At 49.8% G+C, this 20,557-nt stretch overlaps 9 protein-coding genes across 9 annotated transcripts; 4 read left to right on the forward strand and 5 right to left on the reverse strand.

Moving 5' to 3' along the window:
- Positions 1–1,708: 1,708 nt before the first annotated feature.
- BDV17DRAFT_299478 (uncharacterized protein) lies at positions 1,709–3,235 on the forward strand (the record flags this gene model as incomplete). The annotated part of the gene is made up of 6 exons (XM_073763882.1): positions 1,709–1,846; positions 1,905–1,947; positions 2,015–2,186; positions 2,242–2,378; positions 2,430–2,484; positions 2,546–3,235. 6 exons carry the CDS (start codon positions 1,709–1,711, stop codon positions 3,090–3,092), a joined length of 1,092 nt encoding a protein of 363 aa, XP_073619791.1. The 3' UTR covers positions 3,093–3,235.
- A 3,336-nt stretch (positions 3,236–6,571) lies between these two features.
- On the forward strand, positions 6,572–7,775 carry BDV17DRAFT_287325 (SGNH/GDSL hydrolase family protein; the record flags this gene model as incomplete). The annotated part of the gene is made up of 3 exons (XM_073761144.1): positions 6,572–6,766; positions 6,829–7,464; positions 7,548–7,775. 3 exons carry the CDS (start codon positions 6,572–6,574, stop codon positions 7,773–7,775), a joined length of 1,059 nt encoding a protein of 352 aa, XP_073619792.1.
- A 114-nt stretch (positions 7,776–7,889) lies between these two features.
- BDV17DRAFT_144169 (uncharacterized protein) lies at positions 7,890–9,121 on the forward strand. Its single transcript, XM_073754355.1, has 2 exons — positions 7,890–8,847; positions 8,912–9,121. The coding sequence occupies exons 1-2, from the start codon at positions 8,182–8,184 to the stop codon at positions 8,972–8,974; spliced, it is 729 nt and encodes a 242-aa protein (XP_073619793.1). The 5' UTR covers positions 7,890–8,181; the 3' UTR covers positions 8,975–9,121.
- A 511-nt stretch (positions 9,122–9,632) lies between these two features.
- Positions 9,633–10,328, reverse strand: BDV17DRAFT_144135 (uncharacterized protein). The gene has a single exon (XM_073754353.1). It carries the CDS (start codon positions 10,051–10,053, stop codon positions 9,700–9,702), a length of 354 nt encoding a protein of 117 aa, XP_073619794.1. The 5' UTR covers positions 10,054–10,328; the 3' UTR covers positions 9,633–9,699.
- Positions 10,329–11,269: 941 nt separating this feature from the next.
- On the forward strand, positions 11,270–12,963 carry BDV17DRAFT_144137 (pectate lyase family protein). The gene is made up of 3 exons (XM_073754354.1): positions 11,270–11,744; positions 11,790–12,102; positions 12,150–12,963. The coding sequence occupies exons 1-3, from the start codon at positions 11,646–11,648 to the stop codon at positions 12,698–12,700; spliced, it is 963 nt and encodes a 320-aa protein (XP_073619795.1). The 5' UTR covers positions 11,270–11,645; the 3' UTR covers positions 12,701–12,963.
- A 766-nt stretch (positions 12,964–13,729) lies between these two features.
- On the reverse strand, positions 13,730–15,392 carry BDV17DRAFT_287328 (uncharacterized protein; the record flags this gene model as incomplete). Its single annotated transcript, XM_073761145.1, has 2 exons — positions 13,730–14,020; positions 14,091–15,392. The coding sequence occupies 2 exons, from the start codon at positions 15,390–15,392 to the stop codon at positions 13,730–13,732; spliced, it is 1,593 nt and encodes a 530-aa protein (XP_073619796.1).
- Positions 15,393–15,543: 151 nt separating this feature from the next.
- BDV17DRAFT_144215 (uncharacterized protein) lies at positions 15,544–16,230 on the reverse strand. Its single transcript, XM_073754356.1, has one exon. It carries the CDS (start codon positions 16,071–16,073, stop codon positions 15,696–15,698), a length of 378 nt encoding a protein of 125 aa, XP_073619797.1. The 5' UTR covers positions 16,074–16,230; the 3' UTR covers positions 15,544–15,695.
- Positions 16,231–16,838: 608 nt separating this feature from the next.
- Positions 16,839–18,183, reverse strand: BDV17DRAFT_252529 (uncharacterized protein). The gene has a single exon (XM_073756562.1). The coding sequence runs from the start codon at positions 17,766–17,768 to the stop codon at positions 17,193–17,195; it is 576 nt and encodes a 191-aa protein (XP_073619798.1). The 5' UTR covers positions 17,769–18,183; the 3' UTR covers positions 16,839–17,192.
- A 540-nt stretch (positions 18,184–18,723) lies between these two features.
- Positions 18,724–20,501, reverse strand: BDV17DRAFT_299480 (putative MFS transporter; the record flags this gene model as incomplete). The annotated part of the gene is made up of 3 exons (XM_073763883.1): positions 20,145–20,501; positions 20,032–20,094; positions 18,724–19,982 (listed from the first exon to the last, which is right to left on the reverse strand). The coding sequence occupies exons 1-3, from the start codon at positions 20,353–20,355 to the stop codon at positions 18,724–18,726; spliced, it is 1,533 nt and encodes a 510-aa protein (XP_073619799.1). The 5' UTR covers positions 20,356–20,501.
- Between the last annotated feature and the right edge of the window lie 56 nt (positions 20,502–20,557).

Genomic DNA, 20,557 nt, shown 5'->3' on the forward strand with positions numbered 1-20,557 from the left:
GTGAAATTTCTCAACACGTGCAGGAAATAGTTAACATGATTCTCTATACTGACAACCCCTCTGGGTTTGACCCTATTGGCGTTAATTGGGTCACCAATTTTATTAAACAATACTCCGAGATCAAGTGTCGCTTTGCAAGGAGATATAATTACGAGCGAGCTAAACACGAGAATCCAAGGGTTATACAAGAGTGGTTTAGAACTCTGCAAGAGACGGCTTCGGTTCAGGATACTTGATAAGGATATCTATGAGCGTCACCGGTAGGCGTAATTACTCGAAATGTATCAGGCACCGAAGAGAGAATCATCCACCGAATCGAGTGTCCATCATTAAAAGGCATCCGCTCCTCCACGAGCGAGTAGCTGATATAGCTTGATTCTCGCCCTCCTTCCCCTGTGTAGTTAATAAATTAGAGTTCAATTTCCTACATGTTGAATTATTTTAGTTAACCAAAACGCGTGTTTTGGTGGTTTTGAATGGTTCCAAAGTTTCAAGCAGGACCGAAATCGATGGGGTAGTCCGCTAGACCGAAAATTACGTTAACTAGCTAAGCCACCTTCTATGAATAGCCAAGCACTTCGGCTCTCAATGGCCATATTCTGTCACGGGCTGGATGGCACTTCCAGGTAGGCGTCAACATATGAAGAATTCCCCGGAGAACAGCAATCTCGGGGTCCACTGTGGCTCGCGCAGCTCTGGGCACGGTCGCAGATCCGGCGATCGTCCCCCAACAGAGTAATAATTGGTTCTTCCACATGTCCGGTGTAAGCTTTGCCTAGACAATTTCTCACCCGAGTATCGCCACCATCAAGTCTTGTTCACAAGAATACCGGGGGCAAGGGATGGCGAGGTACCTCTACCACTCTCAGTTTCACAGAATATGAGTATGGTTTTGCAGTGGCACAGTAATTGCTATTACCAGCTCCTAACAGTTCATTGAAGCTCGGAGGTATTCCGCGAGTCCCTACTACCAATCAGACTTGCCTCCCATTCTTGATCATCAATTGAGGTTGTGATTCACCTGCCAAGAGAAATGTGATCTTGCCTATTGGCTCATGTAAGCATGAATATTTTGTGGTGACATGGTTCACTACAGGTAGCCGACTGATACTAGTATAATCGATTATATGAAGTCGTGCTGAAACCTACATTCTTGGAATCGCGATCTGCATATTGACCTACATAGACTTGAGCTTTTATTATTGGCGGGTGGTGGAAGTTGGACCAGCAAAGTAGTATTCTTACTAGGGGCGCCACAGGTAGTCCATGCAAAGTTTTACGCAAACTGTATAAACCGGGTCCCTGGCATACAGGGTCCAATATGAAGATAGAAAATCCTAAACTGGGTCCCTATTATACAGGAACTCAATGTAAACATTGATAATGATCTTCCTAGGAAGATCCCCTCTCTTCAAATCAGCGTGACGTGCAGAAGATTCGGCGGGGATTAGTTGAATGGATTGACACTCCCAAGACACTCCACATACTCCGTAGTCTGGCCCACTTATACCTTCTACGGCCAGATTCCTATATCATGGACAGCCATGCCAAGTAAAAGCTATCCATGGTCATCATCCTTTGGGCAAGATGAATCAACCATGGTACTGCAACTTTGGCATGTTTATAACCTCCTGTCCCTCTTTATCCTGATGCACGTCCCCTTGCTTATTTGGACTCCTGTCTTTCTTTGTATTAAACTATATTAAACATGGGCTATAATGGCTCTGCTGAACTCTTTGCTGAGTGGGCTGTTGGACTATTGATTATTGCTGTCCGCATCTACGCTCGCTGGTCTGTTGGGAAAAAGAATTTCTACTGGGATGATTTGTGCCTTGGTTTTGTCACGGTATGTCTTAGCACATGGATTGCCTCTTGACAATGGGTATTAATCCTATGGTGATTAGATATTTTGGACCTTCCACACAGTATTCCTGTACCTTTGCACAGGTATGCTCCTCCCTGCTCACACCATAAACCCTTATCTGGCCAGACCATGATCCCTAACACGAAACAGATGTCTACGCCTCCAACATTGGGCTTAACGAAGAAACCGCAGCCCAGGTACCAGACGATCAAGTCGAATTCCTACGGAAAGGCTCTATCTTCGCATTCATCGCCTGGCTGTCCTATATCTTCATGGTGTGGTCATTCAAGGCGGTCCTTCTATTCCTCTACAGCCGACTAACGTAAGTCAAAATACTGCCAACAAGACAAGAAGAGGAAAATACTAACATCCCGCAGAATGGGTTTCTGGCAACATCGTCTCCTCATAGGAGTTAGCATCGCGTCCATCTGCACATTCTTGGCATCATTTATCTTCCACTTGGCAATCTGTTCGCCAGTCCACAGAAGCTGGCAAATCAAGCCCTACGCCGGCGGTAAGCACTCCGCAACCGTCTGCATCTGGATTACAACTAACAGCGCAAAAGACAATTGTACCATCCGACCACTAAATTATATCATAATCGAAGTTCTTAGCATCGTGTGCGTTGCAATCTCCCAATCAAGAAAACCCCCGACCAAACACAACTAACCGAACCAACAGAACAGACATGGCAATAATGACCATCCCATTCCCCCTTATCCTCGCCGCACGAATCGCAAAATCGCAAAAGATCATTCTCTGCCTGCTCTTCTCCTCTGGAATCTTCGTCATGATCGCCGGCGCCCTACGCGCCTACTATTCCGTGAAAGAGATCGACCATCTGTCCACAGCGCTAGGCTGGGCCTCCCGCGAAGCCCTAGTCTCAGTGGTTATTGTCTGCGCACCCGGTATTAAGCCTCTATTCAGCAAAATCGGCTTCTTCCGGTCCAACGGCTCTTCGAACAGATACAAAAATACCTGGAGGTCCAAATCCACGTTCCATTCGAAAGGCAAGGAGGGTATTACTGCGCTTAGTAGGACTGGCGAGAGACATCCGTATGAGCTGGCGGCTATGGGGCGGAAGAAGACTCGGAGGGATTCTTCAGGTGAGAGCCAGGAATATATCATTAATGCTGAGGCTACGGAAAAACGAGGTGACACTCCAGAAGACGGTATCGTGGTTACTACTGATGTCACGCTTGCTCATGAGGATAATTCGCGTCATTGAGCCTTGATTATGATAGGGAGAATGTTTCTCTGGCTTTCCATGTGGAGAAGCAAATGACGAGATATGAATCGATAGATGGTGGGACGAGGGAGAAGCTATTAAACCTCGTGATGCTATTTGGACGGAGTATAACGGGAAGGCGGAATGGCCAACCAAACACTTCAACAGTGTTACTTTTCTTTCTCGCTTCTTTTAAATATCATAAGTACTTTCTTTAATGCCTTCTAATACTTTTGACTATGATCTATTCCATAACAAGCAGCAACTTTACCGCAGAATCATCTTAAGAATGAACTAATTTCAGAATAGCGGTGTGTCGGAGATATACTGCTAAGCAAAAAAGGTGTCTCGACAACCAAATTAGTCTTAAACAGTCATATATATCCAGGTTGATACACCCCCTCAGGGTTTGTTGCTGAGATTAGGCAGCAAATCCTACTAACGTAAATCACGGGTCACCCGACCGCTGTGGAAGCGTGAAGGAGTCAAGTATTCGGAGGTGCGGATGCACCTCGGAACCTAGGCTAAATAACGTAATCGGTAAGCGAGTGACGCGCCTCACGCGTTTTGGCCGCGTGTAGCAAGGCCCTACAGGCTGGATGTGAATGGTGGTAGATAGATTGATGGTCTTCAGAGATCGGCCGTGAGGCGGGCGAGCTATCTACCAGAGTATGACTAAGTATTGACTAAGCAACAGGAATGACAGGAAGGAGTAAGCTATGTGTAACACCGCGATCGAAATACCCCTCTAATCCAACCATTAATTATACTACTAAAAGCGCGTTAAACCCCTAAAGATTCTGTTGAACAGGAGGGGAAGATATTACTTGTAATCTCTAATTTTAAAAATAAAAGATTTCTATCTATACAAGTAATAGCACATGCTTATTATATCCCTGAACCTACCCTCTAAAGGAGACTAAAAGGTAATACTTTTACATAGTATAGGCCCTCGGCTATCTCATGTAGCTAATTTACTACTTGCAACGTATAATATAGTTCTGTCAGAAGATGACGGGCTTCTACAGCCAATGGATTAACTGTGCCGCACCTAGCGCGAGACAACAAGCGGCAGAACGAACGGACGGTCGGTCATATTGGGCGATTTGAGAGCTAAGCCTAATCAGGAATAGTATCATACTGGCTGATATGGTACAACAAAGCAGGTGCTTTGATGGAACATATCAGACGATTTGATTGATTTGACCGGGGATATAGCTAGCGATTTGATGGCTACGGATATATAAGGACGCTCATTATCTGTACATAGTTTTGTTCTTCGTGTCTTATTTTTCAGAACAACCAACATAGCCAGATTGTTGAACTAAGCTATATTGCATTTCCAACGCAACCCTTTGTCTTCTTCTCTTGATTGTTATGACACGACAAAGGTGCCTTGCCAAGAAAGTTACGGGAAGACCCCAGCCGATCAAATCAGTTAACGGTTTGGTCATGGCGCTCGGGATGACAGACGGTCACGACAGTAGGGCACGTAATCTATAGGAGTAGGGAATATAGGAAGGAGTAGAACCTACGCCTGGAAGTAGGACCTACCTACGCGAAGGGAAGACAGATATAAGGATGCTCGTTTACCTCTGTGTTTAGCTCTTTTATCTTCGTGATCAATACACTACTGTTATTCAAAGTATACCTTTGAAGCAAGTAACTCGACTCATACTTCTATAGGCCTTGGTACACGTACTAATGACTAGCCTTGCCTTGGGAACTACGCTCACCGATAGGACCGTGATCTGTCTTCACACAGATTGGACGTTGAAGCCTTCATTGGGAACAAGAGTAAGTCAACTGAGAACCGCAGAGCTTTTAGTACCTTGCCAGGGTTCCGAAACGACACCGAGCCGGCGAAGGCGTGGAGTTTCGATAACATTGATCTCAGAATATCCTTAAGACCTCCGGGACCTTAGGAAAGACTCCTCTGGCCTTATCTGACACCACTCCCGCTGGCCTGGCTGTATAAGATAAGGCTTTCCAGGTATATTTACTCTTGTCATGACCTTTGCAGTTATAATTAGACCTATTGCAAAGCCTGTTTTACTGAAGTTGAAGATATATTCATCTTATATCCTACAGCAAAGTCATATCTCTTGTAGGGACCTAAACTACTCTTGTATAACCTTTGGATCCTCGCATTTTAGCTCTCTTATAGTTATATCTCCTTGTAAATCAACTTTTAGTCTCAGGCCGTTATTTAATAAAGCTTGATACCTAGTTTATACTAATAGGTTCAAAGCCAGTAAGATTATTTGTCCGGAGGATAATATTAGCTATTTCCTGTACTTGTAACGGCCGAGGGGGCGCTCCACAAGTATCTCGAGATACTATCCAATCTACTAATGTATTTTCTTTAATATCAGATAGTCAGAGGTTGTGGTTGCAGCGTTCTAATTTAAATTCAATTCCCTTGACGCGACCGCGGCGAGTTCCATAGGGGATATTAAATATGGTTGCTGCAGGACCAGTACCACGAATTTCATGTTCTAAGCAATAAATAACTCTTATACCAGGCATTACTATACAAGAGGGTATTAACCTCGTGGTATTAAGAAACACTTAATTTTGTTATGGGCCCCTCGTACGAGGCTCCCTAATCTTGTGAACTCGGTCTACGACCTCGTCTATCTCCCATTCTCCTGCCCATACCAAGCACCCTTGCTCATTCTACCCCTTGTTGACCCCTGCTATTCTACCTAACCCTTGAACCCTTGTTAACCCCTGCGAATCTGCTTATTTATTAGGCCTTTCCTTTGAGTACTCTCTAGGGGGCTTCCCAACAAACCCTTCTTGTATTTATGGCACGGTTGAGCTAGGCAATAGCACTTCGTCCCCTAACAAATTTAATATTAAAGAGGGTCCTTCTGTAAGTTCTACGCCGTTAACTTCAGGCCACACTAAAACAAGCTCTACCAAGGTATTCTAGTTATTATATTGTAGGTTATATTAGGACATCATGTCCTACGTGATATAATAGCCCAAATAATTAGAAATAATAATGTTTTAGTAGCTGCGAATAGCTTCAAGTTGTAGAGGCGTAGCGGATCGCTGGTGGCCGGTTGGACGACCCGTGAATTACGTTAACTAAACACCTCCTCAGCTGACTGCGCGGACCCGACGGAGTGGACAACAGCCTTGCTTAAGAAGGTCAACTTTGAGTCGACCAATCAAACATCGGCTTCGCACACTAGCATCGATGAGAATTCAATTTGATCATCGATCTGCATCGATATTCCCCATCGTAATCCCACCGCAGCGTATCAGCGAGTAAGGATTTGCGTCTTCCCACTCCGCTTCCGGCGAACACCTCTTACCGCACGGAATCCACGCCCGAGGAGCTGGAGCTGGCCAAGCTCAAAGGCAAACACCCCGTGCCGGAGCTGGGAATAAATAAATTTCGTGAAGCTCGCCCGGATTGCTTTTCATCCTTCTGGGCGAATTCCAGGGAATCGACCTAGTTTTGCATCATGGTCGTCATCTCGCAGCCAGCAGTTTTGTCTCTGCTTCTGAGTACAGCGGTTGCGCATCAGCCAATCAATTGGGGTCCGAAGGAGTGGAAAGCGACAGTCACGTTCGGCAACTCGTACACAGACGACAATCGATTCAAGTACTGGGAGGACCACAATGGGACTGTACCTCCGGTAGGGTGGGAGCAACCGACTGTGAGTTTCGCCGCGACCGGTCAGCTTAGAGCTCACGAAAGCACGGACTGACTAGCATAAAGAGCAACAACACCTATTCCGGCGGATATAACTGGGGATATTTTGCAGCGGAGATTGCGAATCTAACGCGCTTCAATTATGCTCTCTCCGGGGCTGTGTGTTCGAACGACATAACTCCACGGACATACGAGCCCATCGACAAGATATACCCGTCTGTTCTGGAGTATGAGGTTCCAACATATGTTGCGGATAGCAAGTACATAGATCCTACCACCGGGAAGAAGTTCATGGATATCCGGCAGGAGGAGACGGTCTATGCAATTTGGATTGGCACCAACGACGTGGGCAACGCCGCCTTCCTGACAGACTCGCAGGTTGAAGGGAAAACAATCCCGGACTATATCGAGTGTGTCTTTAAGGCGCTAGATGGAGTGTACGCCAACGGGGGTCGGTACTTTGTGATCCTGAACTTGGCGCCTCTGCAACTGGCTCCACAGTATGCGACTCCTGAGAACGGCGGGCTGGATTCACCAGGCGGGTATCCGGATAAGGGGGACAATATTACCGAAATAAGCTACCGGATGTGGGAGTCCGTGGTCACGACCAACGAGGTGTTTCATTATAAGACGGCGTACGAGGCAGTGATCGCGCGTCGGTACCCGGGGGCGCAGCTGGCCGTGATGGATACGTATGGCTTGGTATGCCTTCTCTTTCGCTTCCAATTCCTTCTACCCCACTTTCGTTTATTATTAGTGGTCTCAAGCATGTGCTGACAGTGCAGATCTCCGATATTTGGCATAACCCGGAGGAATATTTGGACGCACCGGCGAATGTCACTGGGTATGTGAGGCACTGCGACAAGTCTGGACATTGCGAACGTCTCGATAACGAACATTCGTTCCTCTGGTATGATGAGCTGCATCCTTCCGAGCGTACGGACGAAATCATTGGTAGGGAGTTTGTGAATTTGGTTACGGGCAACAACAGCCGATGGGCGACGTACTGGTAATCGAGACCGCGGTCCATGTCTGTTGGAGACCTGTGTTAGCCATCAGAAGGGGGATGAGGAACCCATCGTGGTACCTCCTCGCAAGACGAAGTAACTACTATTAGCGATAATTAATCCATTTGAGGATGCAACCAGCCTCATTAGTTTCACGGTGGCGATCCTTTGAACGGTTTTGGGGGCGAAACGGCCAGCCGATCCAATCAAGAAGCTTTCCAAACCAACATCATTGACTGCAAGGCAGATTTTACGTCTGCCTAACCTAGAAGCTCCAGTCCACAGTGGAACTCCGCATACGCGGTTGAAGCCCTATTACTATGAGCATTGTTGAACAAAAGGAGTTAAATATGGCTCACGTTTTCCTCAATCCCATTGCTACAGAACTGATGCCACTCTCAACAGATCATGCATGGCGTTCGAACAACCACCACCGGCGAGACCACAATGGCCCTTAGCGATCCGACCTGAGACCGTCACTACAGCCGATCCGGAGACAATCATCACAGTTCGGAATCGACCCGAGCCGTGGCACCCTCTCGACTATGTCGTCGCTCACCAGGACGGTGCCACGCTTTTCACGGTCCACGGTCACCCTTGGGGCCTTGCACAACGCCGGGTATTCCGCGATGCTGCGGGTTTCTCGCTCTTTGAGTTGCGAAATCGATGGTATGACTGGTCCGTTGTGGAATTGAGGCGACTCGGAGCAGGGACGGCCAGCGGACCCTTGGTGTCGGCAAAGTGTCGTATGGCTGTGCAGGCACCTAGGGCTGTATTGCGGTTTCGCAATGCCTGTGTGCCATTAAATGCAATGGCCAGCCAGGGAAAGGGACATAAGCCTAAGAGGTCATCGACGCATTTAAGTTCGCGATCGTACAGTTTGGACACCGACACTGTCATGGAAATCTTCGCGATGGATGTCAATAACCTTGCTCAGGTGGCTGTTGTGGGAGACCAAAGAGTGGCGTTTATTGACCGAATTATGGATCCTGGCGTGTTGGCCCAAGGTCAGAAGCCGCCGTTTCGTTTTCGGCCGATGTGGAAGGTCAGAGTTGCAAGGGGTGTGGACTTGGCTCTGGTAGGTCGAACCCCTCACGTTGCTGTCTCGCAGAGTCTTGTTCTGATAGGTGTTTACTGTTCAGATTGCAATTGCGGTGGTCATTGTTGGACAACAAGTTGCTACCGTCGGCATCGCAGATCGTTGACAGGGCTGCATGGGATGAACGGGTGACGTTGAGGCATCTCCATCACCCCTGCAAAGGATTTCTTTTGGCCTTCTGCCCTCATGCCAAATGATCGAGGGACAAAAGGTTGTTATCTCCATCGGCCCCAGCGGCTAAGTCGTGGCCATTTGTCCGAAAATAAGGCGCGTATGGATGGCCGAGGAAAGCAAGATTAAGCGGCTCTTCCGAAGAGGACAAAGGCGATGATTTGATCCATGCAAAAGGCCTCAGTTTCTTTCCCTCCGTTGACTATGTCCCAAACTGTGTCTGATCATAATGGCTGGCATGCGGTGCTTGGGACCAAGACAAGGACAGGATTCTCTTCTTCTCTCTTTGCCCCATCGCCAGCGCATTGCCCAAGCCTCTTCACATATGCGAATCAAACTCTGGTTCGCTCCGGACCATCCTTGCGAGGGCAGGGAGCAAGGAAACCATATTCTAAGATTTTATAGTCGGAACACTGTCGCGTGGAGATTAGGAATTGTGAAAGCCACTTGGACCGCGCGGGTTCCCTTTGCGGCGATTTGGCGATTCCATTCGAGTCGAAGGCGAATTTTGCTTGCTTCAATGTGATTTGCATAGTTTCGATCATCAAGAAACGCGAAGCGCGTCATGTTCTCGGCGTATCAGCAGGGCACTGAGGGTACTTGATGCGTGTTAAGGCTTTGTTAGTCCAAGTCAAACTCGAACGTTAGATCCCCCATTCTTCACGGCTTCCATTTGTACGAATTGTATGGTTGTGGCACTATCACGTAAAGAGCAATAAGCCCCTTCGCGATACAGCAGGAATAAAAAGCTGCGCTTTTGCATGGCCAAATCGTATGCACTAGTTGAGTGAGCGTGAAACTGGAGACAGAAGAAGAGCGCGCGGGCGTGAGAGCGGAAGTCAGGTGTTGCCGCCGGGCTTGCTTCTTCCTTTCTCTTCCACCTCGCTTTCCTCTCCTCCAGCAGAACAACCCGGCCAAACAGCCTGACCAGCTAGTTCCCCTTATTCGCGATGACGAAATACTCAATGCTCTTGGGCAAGAAGAGACTAACGAGCATCCCTGTCGGTTTGCCATCCCAGTTTGCCGCGTTATCGGTTTCTAGGTCTCTATCGGCTGACTGTCGGCTGCGAGCTGTCTAGGTACCAACTTTTCACATATGAATTGTTCTTGGCGCTTGTCTCCAGGACGCGTCTGGAGCTTCTCACTACTTTGCGTCCTCTTCCTCCTACGAGTCCTACGGAACAAGGCTCGCCGCGGGTCTCGCAGTGGGGAAGTTGAGACTTGGCAACAGGGGGTGGGAAGGATGAACCGAGTCCAGGCTGAGACGGCGCTGTTAGCCTATTAGTGTGCTCCTGTCACTGTCAGCCTCCTGACCATGGGCAGTCTGGTTCAGTCAACACAAAAACCAAGAGTGAAGAGTCTTGACCCCTCCTTACTGCTCGGACATACAGCCTCTGGCCTGCATATAGTAAAGACCCACCTGGTTTTTTAGCCACTTTTCATGGACATGGTTATTAGCGCGGCTAATAAGCCCTGTGGGATTTGACTAGATGGCTGTACGGTGCTACGCGTGACGCCAGCTATTTCGCAGAATGCAACATGAATGACAACTGATTTCGCCATTTCACGTATCACATCCCTTATTTGCAATTGGAGGATAATCTCGATTGCTTTGGATGATTTGGAAGTCTGCGGATTGCCGCCGGGCTGGAGCAGGATATTGGTCGTGCCCAAAGTGTGGACCTGCCTGACTCCATAAGTGTATCCGTCCACAGCATGAATGAGTCGTAGGTGAGACAATATCGCACCACTACCAGTTCTTACCAAGTGCGTGCTAGCTGATAACGCTATAGTGGTCGCAAACTCCTCCAATATCCTTCGGCTCCGCAGTCCGCTCCCTATTCCAAAGACCATGCATAGTGCAGTCCCATAATTCGGGGATGAAAACGAGAATTCCGGAGTAATACGAAGTATATTAAACTCAAGTCTTTTTGTGTCAAGTCACACTGCAAATCCATCTGGGTTCGTGATATACTCACATCTTCTGACGGCACAGTGATCTGATCGTCCATTCAGCCTTACAGCCTTGTGCCGAAAGACATGGGCGATCGCGTCCATGGACAAGAGGCGAAGCTTCTGGGCATAAACCGAAAACGAGGCAGACGAACGGTTGGTACGCACATCTCAAACGCCTAGTCCAGCTAGATGTGAGGAATCTCCGCTTGGTCCTCATCTTGGCTTCTTGGCACGTCACTTTGAAACAAGCTATCATCGTTTGTGGAAGTTCTCCGGTCTCACCTTAATTGCTTTGAAGCATTATTGGCACTCATCGCCTCGCATCGCGCTGCATCTGTAGATGCTTGGCGCTTGGCTACCCCGGCGTCAAGGACAAGGAACCGTCCTCTACCTAAAACGCAATGTGGAATCCATCAAGGTCCCAGCTCGCTACGGAACCAGCTCTCGCGTCCATATTCAGGAGGTTCAGGCGTTGATCGTTTCAGTCCCGCCGTAACGATGGCTCCGGCGGCGCGGCATAGAGCTCTGAAGAACTATATAAAGAGCCGTTGAGACGTCGAGTCTTTCGTTCCTCAACAGCTAGCCTGTCAATCCTTGCACATACACTCTCTTTCTACTTTCTTTTCAACTCAAACAACATTCATTTCACCATGTCCAACCTCAAGTTCCTTCTCGCTGCTGTCAGCTGCCTCGGGCCGGCCCTTGCAGCTCCGACTCCGGCCAGCAGCTGCCAGAAGCGTGCTGACGACGTTAGTTTCACTTATCCTCTCTCAGAGCGTTGCTGACATGACAAGACTGCTTTCGGCTACGCCAGTCTGAACGGCGGCACCACCGGTGGTGAGGGCGGTACCACCACCACCGTTGCCTCCTACGCTGAGTTCACTGCGGCCGTCCAGGGTGATGAGCCCAAGGTCGTCATTGTCAGCGGCCCCATTACCGAGACCGCAGACCAGGCCGAGGTCGGCAGCAACACCAGCATCCTTGGTGCTGACTCGTCTGCTGTCCTTGATGGCTTTGGTCTCAAACTCAAGGAGGTTGAGAACGTTATTATTCGCAACCTCGGTGTGAAGAACGTCCTCGCCGATAACGGTGACGCCATCGGTGCCGGTATGTGAAGCCCATGCCATCGGCATTACTATGCTAATCGAGAATAGAGTACTCCAACAACATCTGGATCGACCACGTCGATGTTTCGTCCGACCGCGACCACGACAAGGACTACTATGACGGTCTCCTTGACTTCAAGCGCGGCTCTGACTTCATCACTGTCTCCAACAGCTTCATCCACGACCACTGGAAGGCCTCCCTTGTCGGCCACTCCAACAGCAACGAGGACGAAGACTCCGGCCACCTCCATGTCACCTACGCCAACAACTTCTGGTACAACCTGAACTCCCGTGGCCCCTCTTTCCGCTTCGGTACCGGTCACATCTACAACAATTACTATGAAGGCGTCTCTGACGGCATCAACACTCGCATCGGTGCCCAGCTCCTTGTCGAGTCTAACGTCTGGGTTGACGGCAAGAAGGCCCTCTACTCCACCGACGACGGCTACGCTGTTGAGCGCGACAACGATTTTGGTGATGCCTCTGCTGATGCCCTTGAGGGTACCCTCACCAGCGTTGACTACGAATACACCCTTCTCGGCCCCGAGAACGTCAAGGCTGCTGTTGTTGGAACTGCTGGACAGACTCTAACGTTCTAAACGTCTTTAACCACTGCCTGACCTGCTTCCCTTGTCTCCTTACTAAAGGATCTATTACTGGAGAGTGATAGCTTGTATATATCACTAGGATTAGCTCTATCACCTCAATATACCTATGCTATTGTGCAATAACTTGCAGCCATCACTGTCTTTACATGGAGCAAGCCTGGATTGTGATGAAATTGTAGTCCGCTCGGACAATTAACAGACATCATCACCTCCGAGATTGATAGACATCCGGATTCAAAGACTAGCTAGGTACGAGACAACGACATCCAATAGGCTTTTGGAGCTTCCGGACCATTTAGCATACCCTCGCATCATCTATGTTCAAGAAAGTAAGGCTGCCCACCCGCTAGAAAAGCCCTTCAAAGACCGGAGAACTAGAAGAGAAATATATATGTACATATATATTTCACCCAGAACTATTCTAGGTCTTGGACTCAACTCGACTGTAGATCGGATTGGACTTCGGAACTCCAGAATAAGACGGCTTTAAACATCAATGTATCATGTTATGACACCATCCTCCTCGCGTCCGCTAGGTACTGCCCGACCCGCTCGTGGTAGTCCGACTTTTAACCTATACTTCATCGACGGAAATCTTACTTGCTAATTGTACCATAAATGCGAGGTATAATGATCCATTTTCATCGGCACGTGTATGACCAAAAATCAGGACTCAATGATAAACCAGATCAAACGAACGACATCCAACCGGCAAGGGCAATGCCATCCATGAAAAAGGCAGAATTCGCTTTACTTCGCTTCTGACCATGCACAATGCGAACTCGCGGGCCTGGACAGGACTGAACCATTCCATTCCATTCCATTCCAACCAGCGTCCATGCAAGCAATCCAATCATCCATCTATCTATATGCGTCAAATACAATGCAACCAACAAGTAGTGTCTATAGTACATATCCCACCCATCCAATCCAGTCTATTATGCAACGCGATGCAATGCAGCGCAAATCAACGAACAAACAAAAACCCCGAGCCTAAACCAATACCAAAAAATGAATGATTTAAGAATCATAAGCATCAAACCGCCACGCCTCATTCCTCCGCGCGCGATTCCGCCAAAGCACCCACGGCATAGTCCACTCCTTCCACCGGCCCTCGAGGGAACCCATATCGCGGTGCGTCGCCCACATCCGCCCTGCAGCGGAGAAGGCCTCCTCACACGGTCCGCGGCGGAGCGACTCGTACTTGGAGAATACCGTGGGGAGGGACTCCTCGCGGTGGTGGGCTAGTGTGCGCGAGAACATTATTGCGTCGTCGAGGGCGTAGGCGGCGGATTCGTCGCGGGGAGGCATCTGTTATTTTTGTGTTAGGGGGGACTTGAGAATTTGGGGTGAGGGTTGTGCGGGGATAGAGGATGCTTACCGCATGCGCTGCGTCGCCTAGCAGTATAACCCGACCCTTCCACCACCGCCCACCAGGACGGACCTGGTAAACGGGGTACAGCATCCAATTTGCCTTGAGGCGAGCTACGTCCCGAACCCAAGGATCCGCGGACCCCGCGAAGCGAAAGTGGATTTCAGACTGGAGGGCAGAGTGGATTGCAAGGCGATTTCGATTATCGAAGTTCTCGTAAGACGTTGACAAGGAGGGTGCGTCGAGTCGGTACCGCGGGAGGACGGCCTCGTTGATCTGCACTATCGCTGCGAGAAAGAGGGAGGCGTGGTTGCGGTCGCAGAAGCTGCCGAGGAGGTCGCCATGGCGGGAGACGGCGAGGCCGGTCGTTTTGAACGGGGGCGGGTGCATATATTGTTGTCGTTGTTGGAGGGGTTGTGAGATTGCTTGGGTTGTGGTTTGGGGTTCGTCGGCGGAGGATACTGTCGGTGTTGAGGCGTAGGAGTGCGAGCCTAGGCTGCGGCTTGTGTGTCTGCTTTTTTGGGAGTTGTGGGAGGTGGATGTTTGTGTGCTTCCGGTGGCGCTCGTGCTGGAGCTAGGGCGGCTGAAGCCGGTTCTCGTTGATGGCGTTGGAGGGGACGGGATTGGTGGTGTATCTATTGTTGTCTGGATGAAGGCGAGGCCGGTATACTCTGAGGGACGGCGGGGTTCGACGTATTGCGTTCGGAGGGCGGAATGGACGCCATCACAGCCGAGGACAAGGTCACCGACCGCAGAGGTGTTGTCTTCGAAGTGGAGGACCGTCTGATCGTTGTGCTCCGAGACCTTGGTGAGTTTTTTCCCGTATACTATGCGGATGTTGGGCTGGCGTTCGACGACGGTCAACATGGCCAGAGACAAAACAATCCGCAGTACTCGCCGCCCCTTGTACCCATTGATCCCGTCTCCATTGGCATCGGTGAAGTCGATCGAGCCTAGCGAGCGGCCAGATCGGCTAGAAAAGAGATCGATAGCATCAACATCAGCGCCGCCATCGGCACCTTGACGGTCAAGCTCCGAGAGTACGCCAAGCCGGTCGAGATGGCGTTGAGCGACGGGAGTGAGGTTGATGGCACCGCCAGAGGTGGAAAGGACGTCGTGACGCTCGAAGATGGTGATCTGAAGACTGGGCTCGTGGGGTTTTAGCTCATGCTGGAGGGCGAGGGCGCTTGCAATGCCGGCTATTCCCGCGCCGACAATCAGGATCTTGCGGGTGCGCGGAGAAGGATCCGGCACTGATAGAGGCACCACATAGCCCGCCCAGGGCTCACGTTCTTTGCTTATGATATGCATGGTCTACCATAGTGATTCATATCCAGGAAATGTGTGGAAGAAATTTCAGATGCAGACTTGCAGAACTGTGCAAGCAGAAATTGACAGAGATCGCATTGATTAAAAGAACTAAAATAAATAGCGTCGGCAGCAGTGGAGAATTCTCGGTGTCAAGATTAGCGGCCGCTGCTTGTCCGCTGTCGAAGATAAAGTGACCCATCACTCATATACGCATCATTCATGTTCCATCATAATTCACCAAGAACCACTGCAATCAACTATTGGCCCATCACATTTCGAATACGAGCACTCCATCTCTTATTATTATTGTAGCGTCTCCTGGTGGTGAATCACCCGCCACTCCCCGTCCGAGCCCTGCTGCCAGGTGGACGACCCCGTCGCCACATAGTCGTTGTTGTTGCGTCGAGCACGGATGCGATACGTAATAGTCCCCGCCATCAAGTCTATCACAATCGGCCGAACGTCCGAGAGGTCGTATTCGTCGAACTTGTGGAATGGGTCCTTGAAGGCCTCTTCTAGCCCTTCCACGGGAATCAGGTCTTTCTTGGGGAACATGTAGACAGCATCTGGGTGGGACAGGCGCTCAAGCTCGCCGGCTGGACTTGCCGAGGTGAGAGCAGCCCAGAGAGTGCGTTCTTGGATCATGAGGTTCTCCTCGATGCGGTCATAGATGGGGGGCATTTTGGCTCCGGTGGGTATAGTAGCACGTGACTGAGGTGGTAAAGTAAACAGGAGAGGTGTTGTTGGTCGACTTTCAAGAAGCTATATCAAGTTGGTTTTTTAAGCTCGGACGATCGCAGATAGAATAATAGTACGCTTGAATAGATCTGAAGAGGCCTGGTCAACGTCTGGTATGGGGGCGGTATTTAAGTACCAACGGCGATGACATCACAAACGGCGCCGATCAACAAAGCCATCCAAGCCATCCAACTGTCTGACGTCTTCCCTGCTATTCTTATCCCGCGCCATTACTCGGAGTATTCATATAATGCATTATCATAGGCAGGTTATCCCTGCTGCATCTGCCGTCTGGGTCATCGGTGATCTCATCGTCCATACGCGTCGCATCCATCTCGCTGACATCGTGATTCGCATACGCATACCCCATATCCACAAAGTACTCCGTGCTCGATGCTTCAGGGCTCTGAACTCCGTTAGCTGAATATTAGTCTGTTTAGTCCTCAGTTTCATTACCAGATCTTGGGGAATGCTCTGGCAACCCTACACGGAGTGTACCTGAACCTTCCCAGTGTGCCATGTGCCCGTGACCTTCACAACCATGGAACCACTGCAACGGCTTTCCAGTCTGTTGGGGAAGGAACGAGGGGCTGTCCACGCATCGTCCGCTTCATAGTACTAGACTTCTCCATCATCACGATCCTTTCAACTTACTGGATGCTTCGATCTCTACTCCTTTTTTTTTTTTTTTTTTTTTTTTTTTTTTTTTTTTTTTGTCAATAACAAGTTCGTCCACTGTCTGGTACCTTCGACTCGGCTGATTCTCGAGCTGTTTACGCATCATTCGCTTGATGGATCCCTCAATATCGCTCAATACAGTCACCCCCTCCAACACTCTCCTCGATTTCATACCCTTTCGAAACCTTGCTCTAGTAAGAAGTAGAATCGTCAAGCTGAACGCTAACTCTTTCAGTTGAATCTCGCTTACGAAGGGTACAATACCCGCATGCCGGCAAATCTGAGCCGAGTATGTATTGCTCGACCCGATGTTGAAGAACAATCGAGATGCCTCATATTCGTCGCACAGGACCAGATCACTGAGTAACACTCCCACGGGAGTTGTTATATAAACGCCCCCGCCCTATTCGTGAAATCTAGGACACTTCCCAGGTCCCTCTGCTCAGCCACACACTTATCCGCAAATCCCAGCGAAATATCCATACAATTCTTGAGATCAAACCTCTTATCCAGGACCCCCATACTGATCAAAACCCGCACCGCCTCCCTCGTCCAGCTAACACAATTCTCTCCCCTGCTCCGATCCGGCAACGCAATCTCATCGAACCCGTCCTTGATATCCATCATCGAAAAAGAGCTGGAAAGTTTGCCGACGAACACCCTACTCAGAACCTGAAAATCAAGCACGGGGTCCTTGCTCTTTCGCACGCGAAACCGCCATGTATCCAGAACCGTCTCCCCCGATCCAGGATCGACGTATATCGAGTCCGTGGCGTCGAAGTGGAAATGCGTTGAGGATTTGGGCGTCGAGATCGAGGACATTGGGTGGCAGGTGTGTTTTGGCGATATGAGGATGCCCCAGTGGAACGCGGAGTGACCCAGGCGCTTGCGGTTCTCGCCGAGGGAGTTCTTGCCGCGTGGGTGGAGAGTTATGAAGATACGTGGTTTGTTTCTGGTCATTTCAGAATGTTTATCGGATGAATAAAGTGGTAGGTTCCTCGGGTATCCAGGATGAAATATAAGGCGGTGGTGGTGTTGTCAGAATACCCCAGGAATTGAAGACGTCTATTCCCTTGGGAAGATTTAAAGTTCGGGGACAGAAAATGCTGGCGCCACCACGGTGAGTGAAGGCTGAGAGTCGATACCTGAAGTAGGGCATAGTGGTTGTTTACGTGGTGAGTATATAGTGGCTGCATGCAATATGTAGAATTGCTTTGAGGTGAGGCTACAGCTACCAATTGCTGGATAGCTTGTGGCTATGGCGATATATATTCTCCACCTCCGTCTTGACCATCAAATTTCTAACCGGCCTAGCCTGTACGCCAGATTGGGTTGGTGCCAAGATTAGATGGAAAGTATGGCTTCTGGCTCTAAAGCACGGGATACGGATAACACATACTGTCTTCAATTGTTCTACCAATCTGAATATTTAACTTGCAGCTGCCCGCTCTCATGGCCAGCGTGATTCGGACATGGCTTGGTGTGTGCTACGTCAGACAAGGCGATCTCCTTCCGCCTTCGGATTAGCAGCGGCTATAGCCATATCCGGCTTAACGCAAAAGCTAACCTTATTTGACTTCCAAGTTGGACAGCTGGAGTGCTCTGAATACTTATTCCCGAGTCGGACAAGAGTATAGGGTCCAGGCTGCTGGGAACATTTTTGGTGCGGCTGTATCTCGGAGACTGATACAGGGTGATTCGCTGGGTTATCGACAGAGAGAAGACTTACGTGTGATGTCATCGTCATGGCTTACCTCTACTTAGTAGTACCTGGAGGTATCTAGTCCTTGCGAAACCTCGATTCAAAGAACTGCCGGATCTATATATGTATAAGACCCTTAGAACTGCATTTGCTACCGAGCTGTATCTGTAAGTATCAATCTATCCACCCCGCTATCACACCAACGCTATAAAATCACAAAAACCACCGAAACTCATCCGCAGCCGGCCCATCCCTCAACCGCTCCGTCGGAACATCACTCGCGTACACCGTCCTTCCATCCCTCTGATCTCTCCTCTTATTATCAAGAAACATATAAAGCCCCAAGCACCCCGCAAGCGCCGCCCCCGTCGCCCCAAACGCACCAACCGTAATCAGCGCAGGCATGTACTTCGGCTTATCCTGCTCGCGGAAGACATTGCTCGCAACCAAACCCATTAGATTCGCGAGCGGGACCCCGATACTAGTTAGAAGCACGCGTCGGCCCTCGTGCGCGATGTTGTTGTTGTACCATGTACTTAGCAGCACGGAGGGCGCGGATGTGCCCCATGTCATCATGAAGGTTGCGTAATAGGCTAGTTGGATCTGGGACTGGACGTCCTCGATAGAGGCGTAGATCATGAAGCCCGTGAATGTGAACAGGAAGCCGAGGATGATGAATGGGCTCCGGAGACGCACGGCGTCTGAGCTAAATGCTAGTATGAGAAGCATTACTGCGCCCGTGACGTTAGGCGCTACAGTGTACAGGTTCGTCTTGACAGTTGAGTAGCCGAGGCGCTGGACAATCTGCGGCATAAAGAGGGAGACGCCCTGGAGGGGAACACCGAGGCAGATTTCGATAGCCAGGAACCCGTATGTTGACGCGTGCTTGAAGATCGCGAGAGCTTCGCGGAGGTTGAATTTCTCGTTCACGACAGAGGAAGAGTCGACTTGGATTCTGTGGAACGCGAGAGCTTTCTCGTCTGCCGACAAGAATTTCGCCTCGGCCGCGCTGCGCGGGAGGTACCAGAAGGCGAAGATGGAGAATGCCACGGTTGCGCTACCTTCTATGATGAAGAGGTACCGCCATTGTGACATGGGTGTGTTCTTTATCTGGAAGACGCCGAAGGCGATGAGGCCCGCGAACGCGTTGGCAATGTTGGAGGCTGCGTAGAAGAGGGCGAGGCGGCGGGCTAGCTCGGCGCGGCGGTAGAAGGTTGTTAGGTAGTAGATGACGAGGGGGAAGAAGGCCGCCTCTGACATGCCGAGGAACCAGCGGAGGGCGAAAATGCCGCTGAAGTTTTGGGCTGATGATGCGATGAGGGTGAAGGAGCCGAAGCAGCACATTAGGATTGGGAGGACTTTGGTGGGGCTGAAGCGTTTGCCTAGCATGGCGATGGGCGGCGCGAAGATGACATAGGGGATGAAGAAGATGGATAGCAGTAGGTTGTATTGGCCGGGTTTGAAGTTGAGATCTTATTTATTAGCATTGAAGCTTTTCGGTCGAGATTGAGACAGACATACCGTCGCTCATCCCGTCAGTCTCAGCGTTACCAAGATTCCCTTTGTCAAGAGCGTTGAATAGATCTATAACGTGGGAATCAGCGGAATGTTCTTCGAAGGAGTAGATGACCTACACATAATAGCCAATACGGGCATCAACCGCAGATCAAAACGACGGCAGAGCGCACGTTCCGCCTTGTGGTCGACAACGCGAGTGACATTCTCAACGACACCAGGAGCGTAGTGATCGTGCTTGTTGGGATCTTCATCCGGCAAAGAGTCTCTTCCAGCGGACACAGGCGTGTCCACTGCAGTCAACGAGGGGGACGTCTTGGAGTCCATCATGAATGGGCTTATGACCGTCTATCTGCCCATGCTATTATTGTCTATTGCGCACAGGTCAGACAAAGGCGACGGGGAATTGAGAGTTTTGATCGCCAGGGAGTGGCCGAAGCAAGGGATAGATAACTGCTCGTCATGACGATTCATTATCAAGGCCTGCTAGGTAGTACTATCTCTGAATGAAAGATAGCTTATCGTATCAGCG

Source organism: Aspergillus undulatus, assembly GCF_047715775.1.
Source record: "Aspergillus undulatus strain CBS 261.88 unplaced genomic scaffold BDV17scaffold_4, whole genome shotgun sequence".
Lineage (NCBI taxonomy): Eukaryota > Fungi > Ascomycota > Eurotiomycetes > Eurotiales > Aspergillaceae > Aspergillus > Aspergillus undulatus.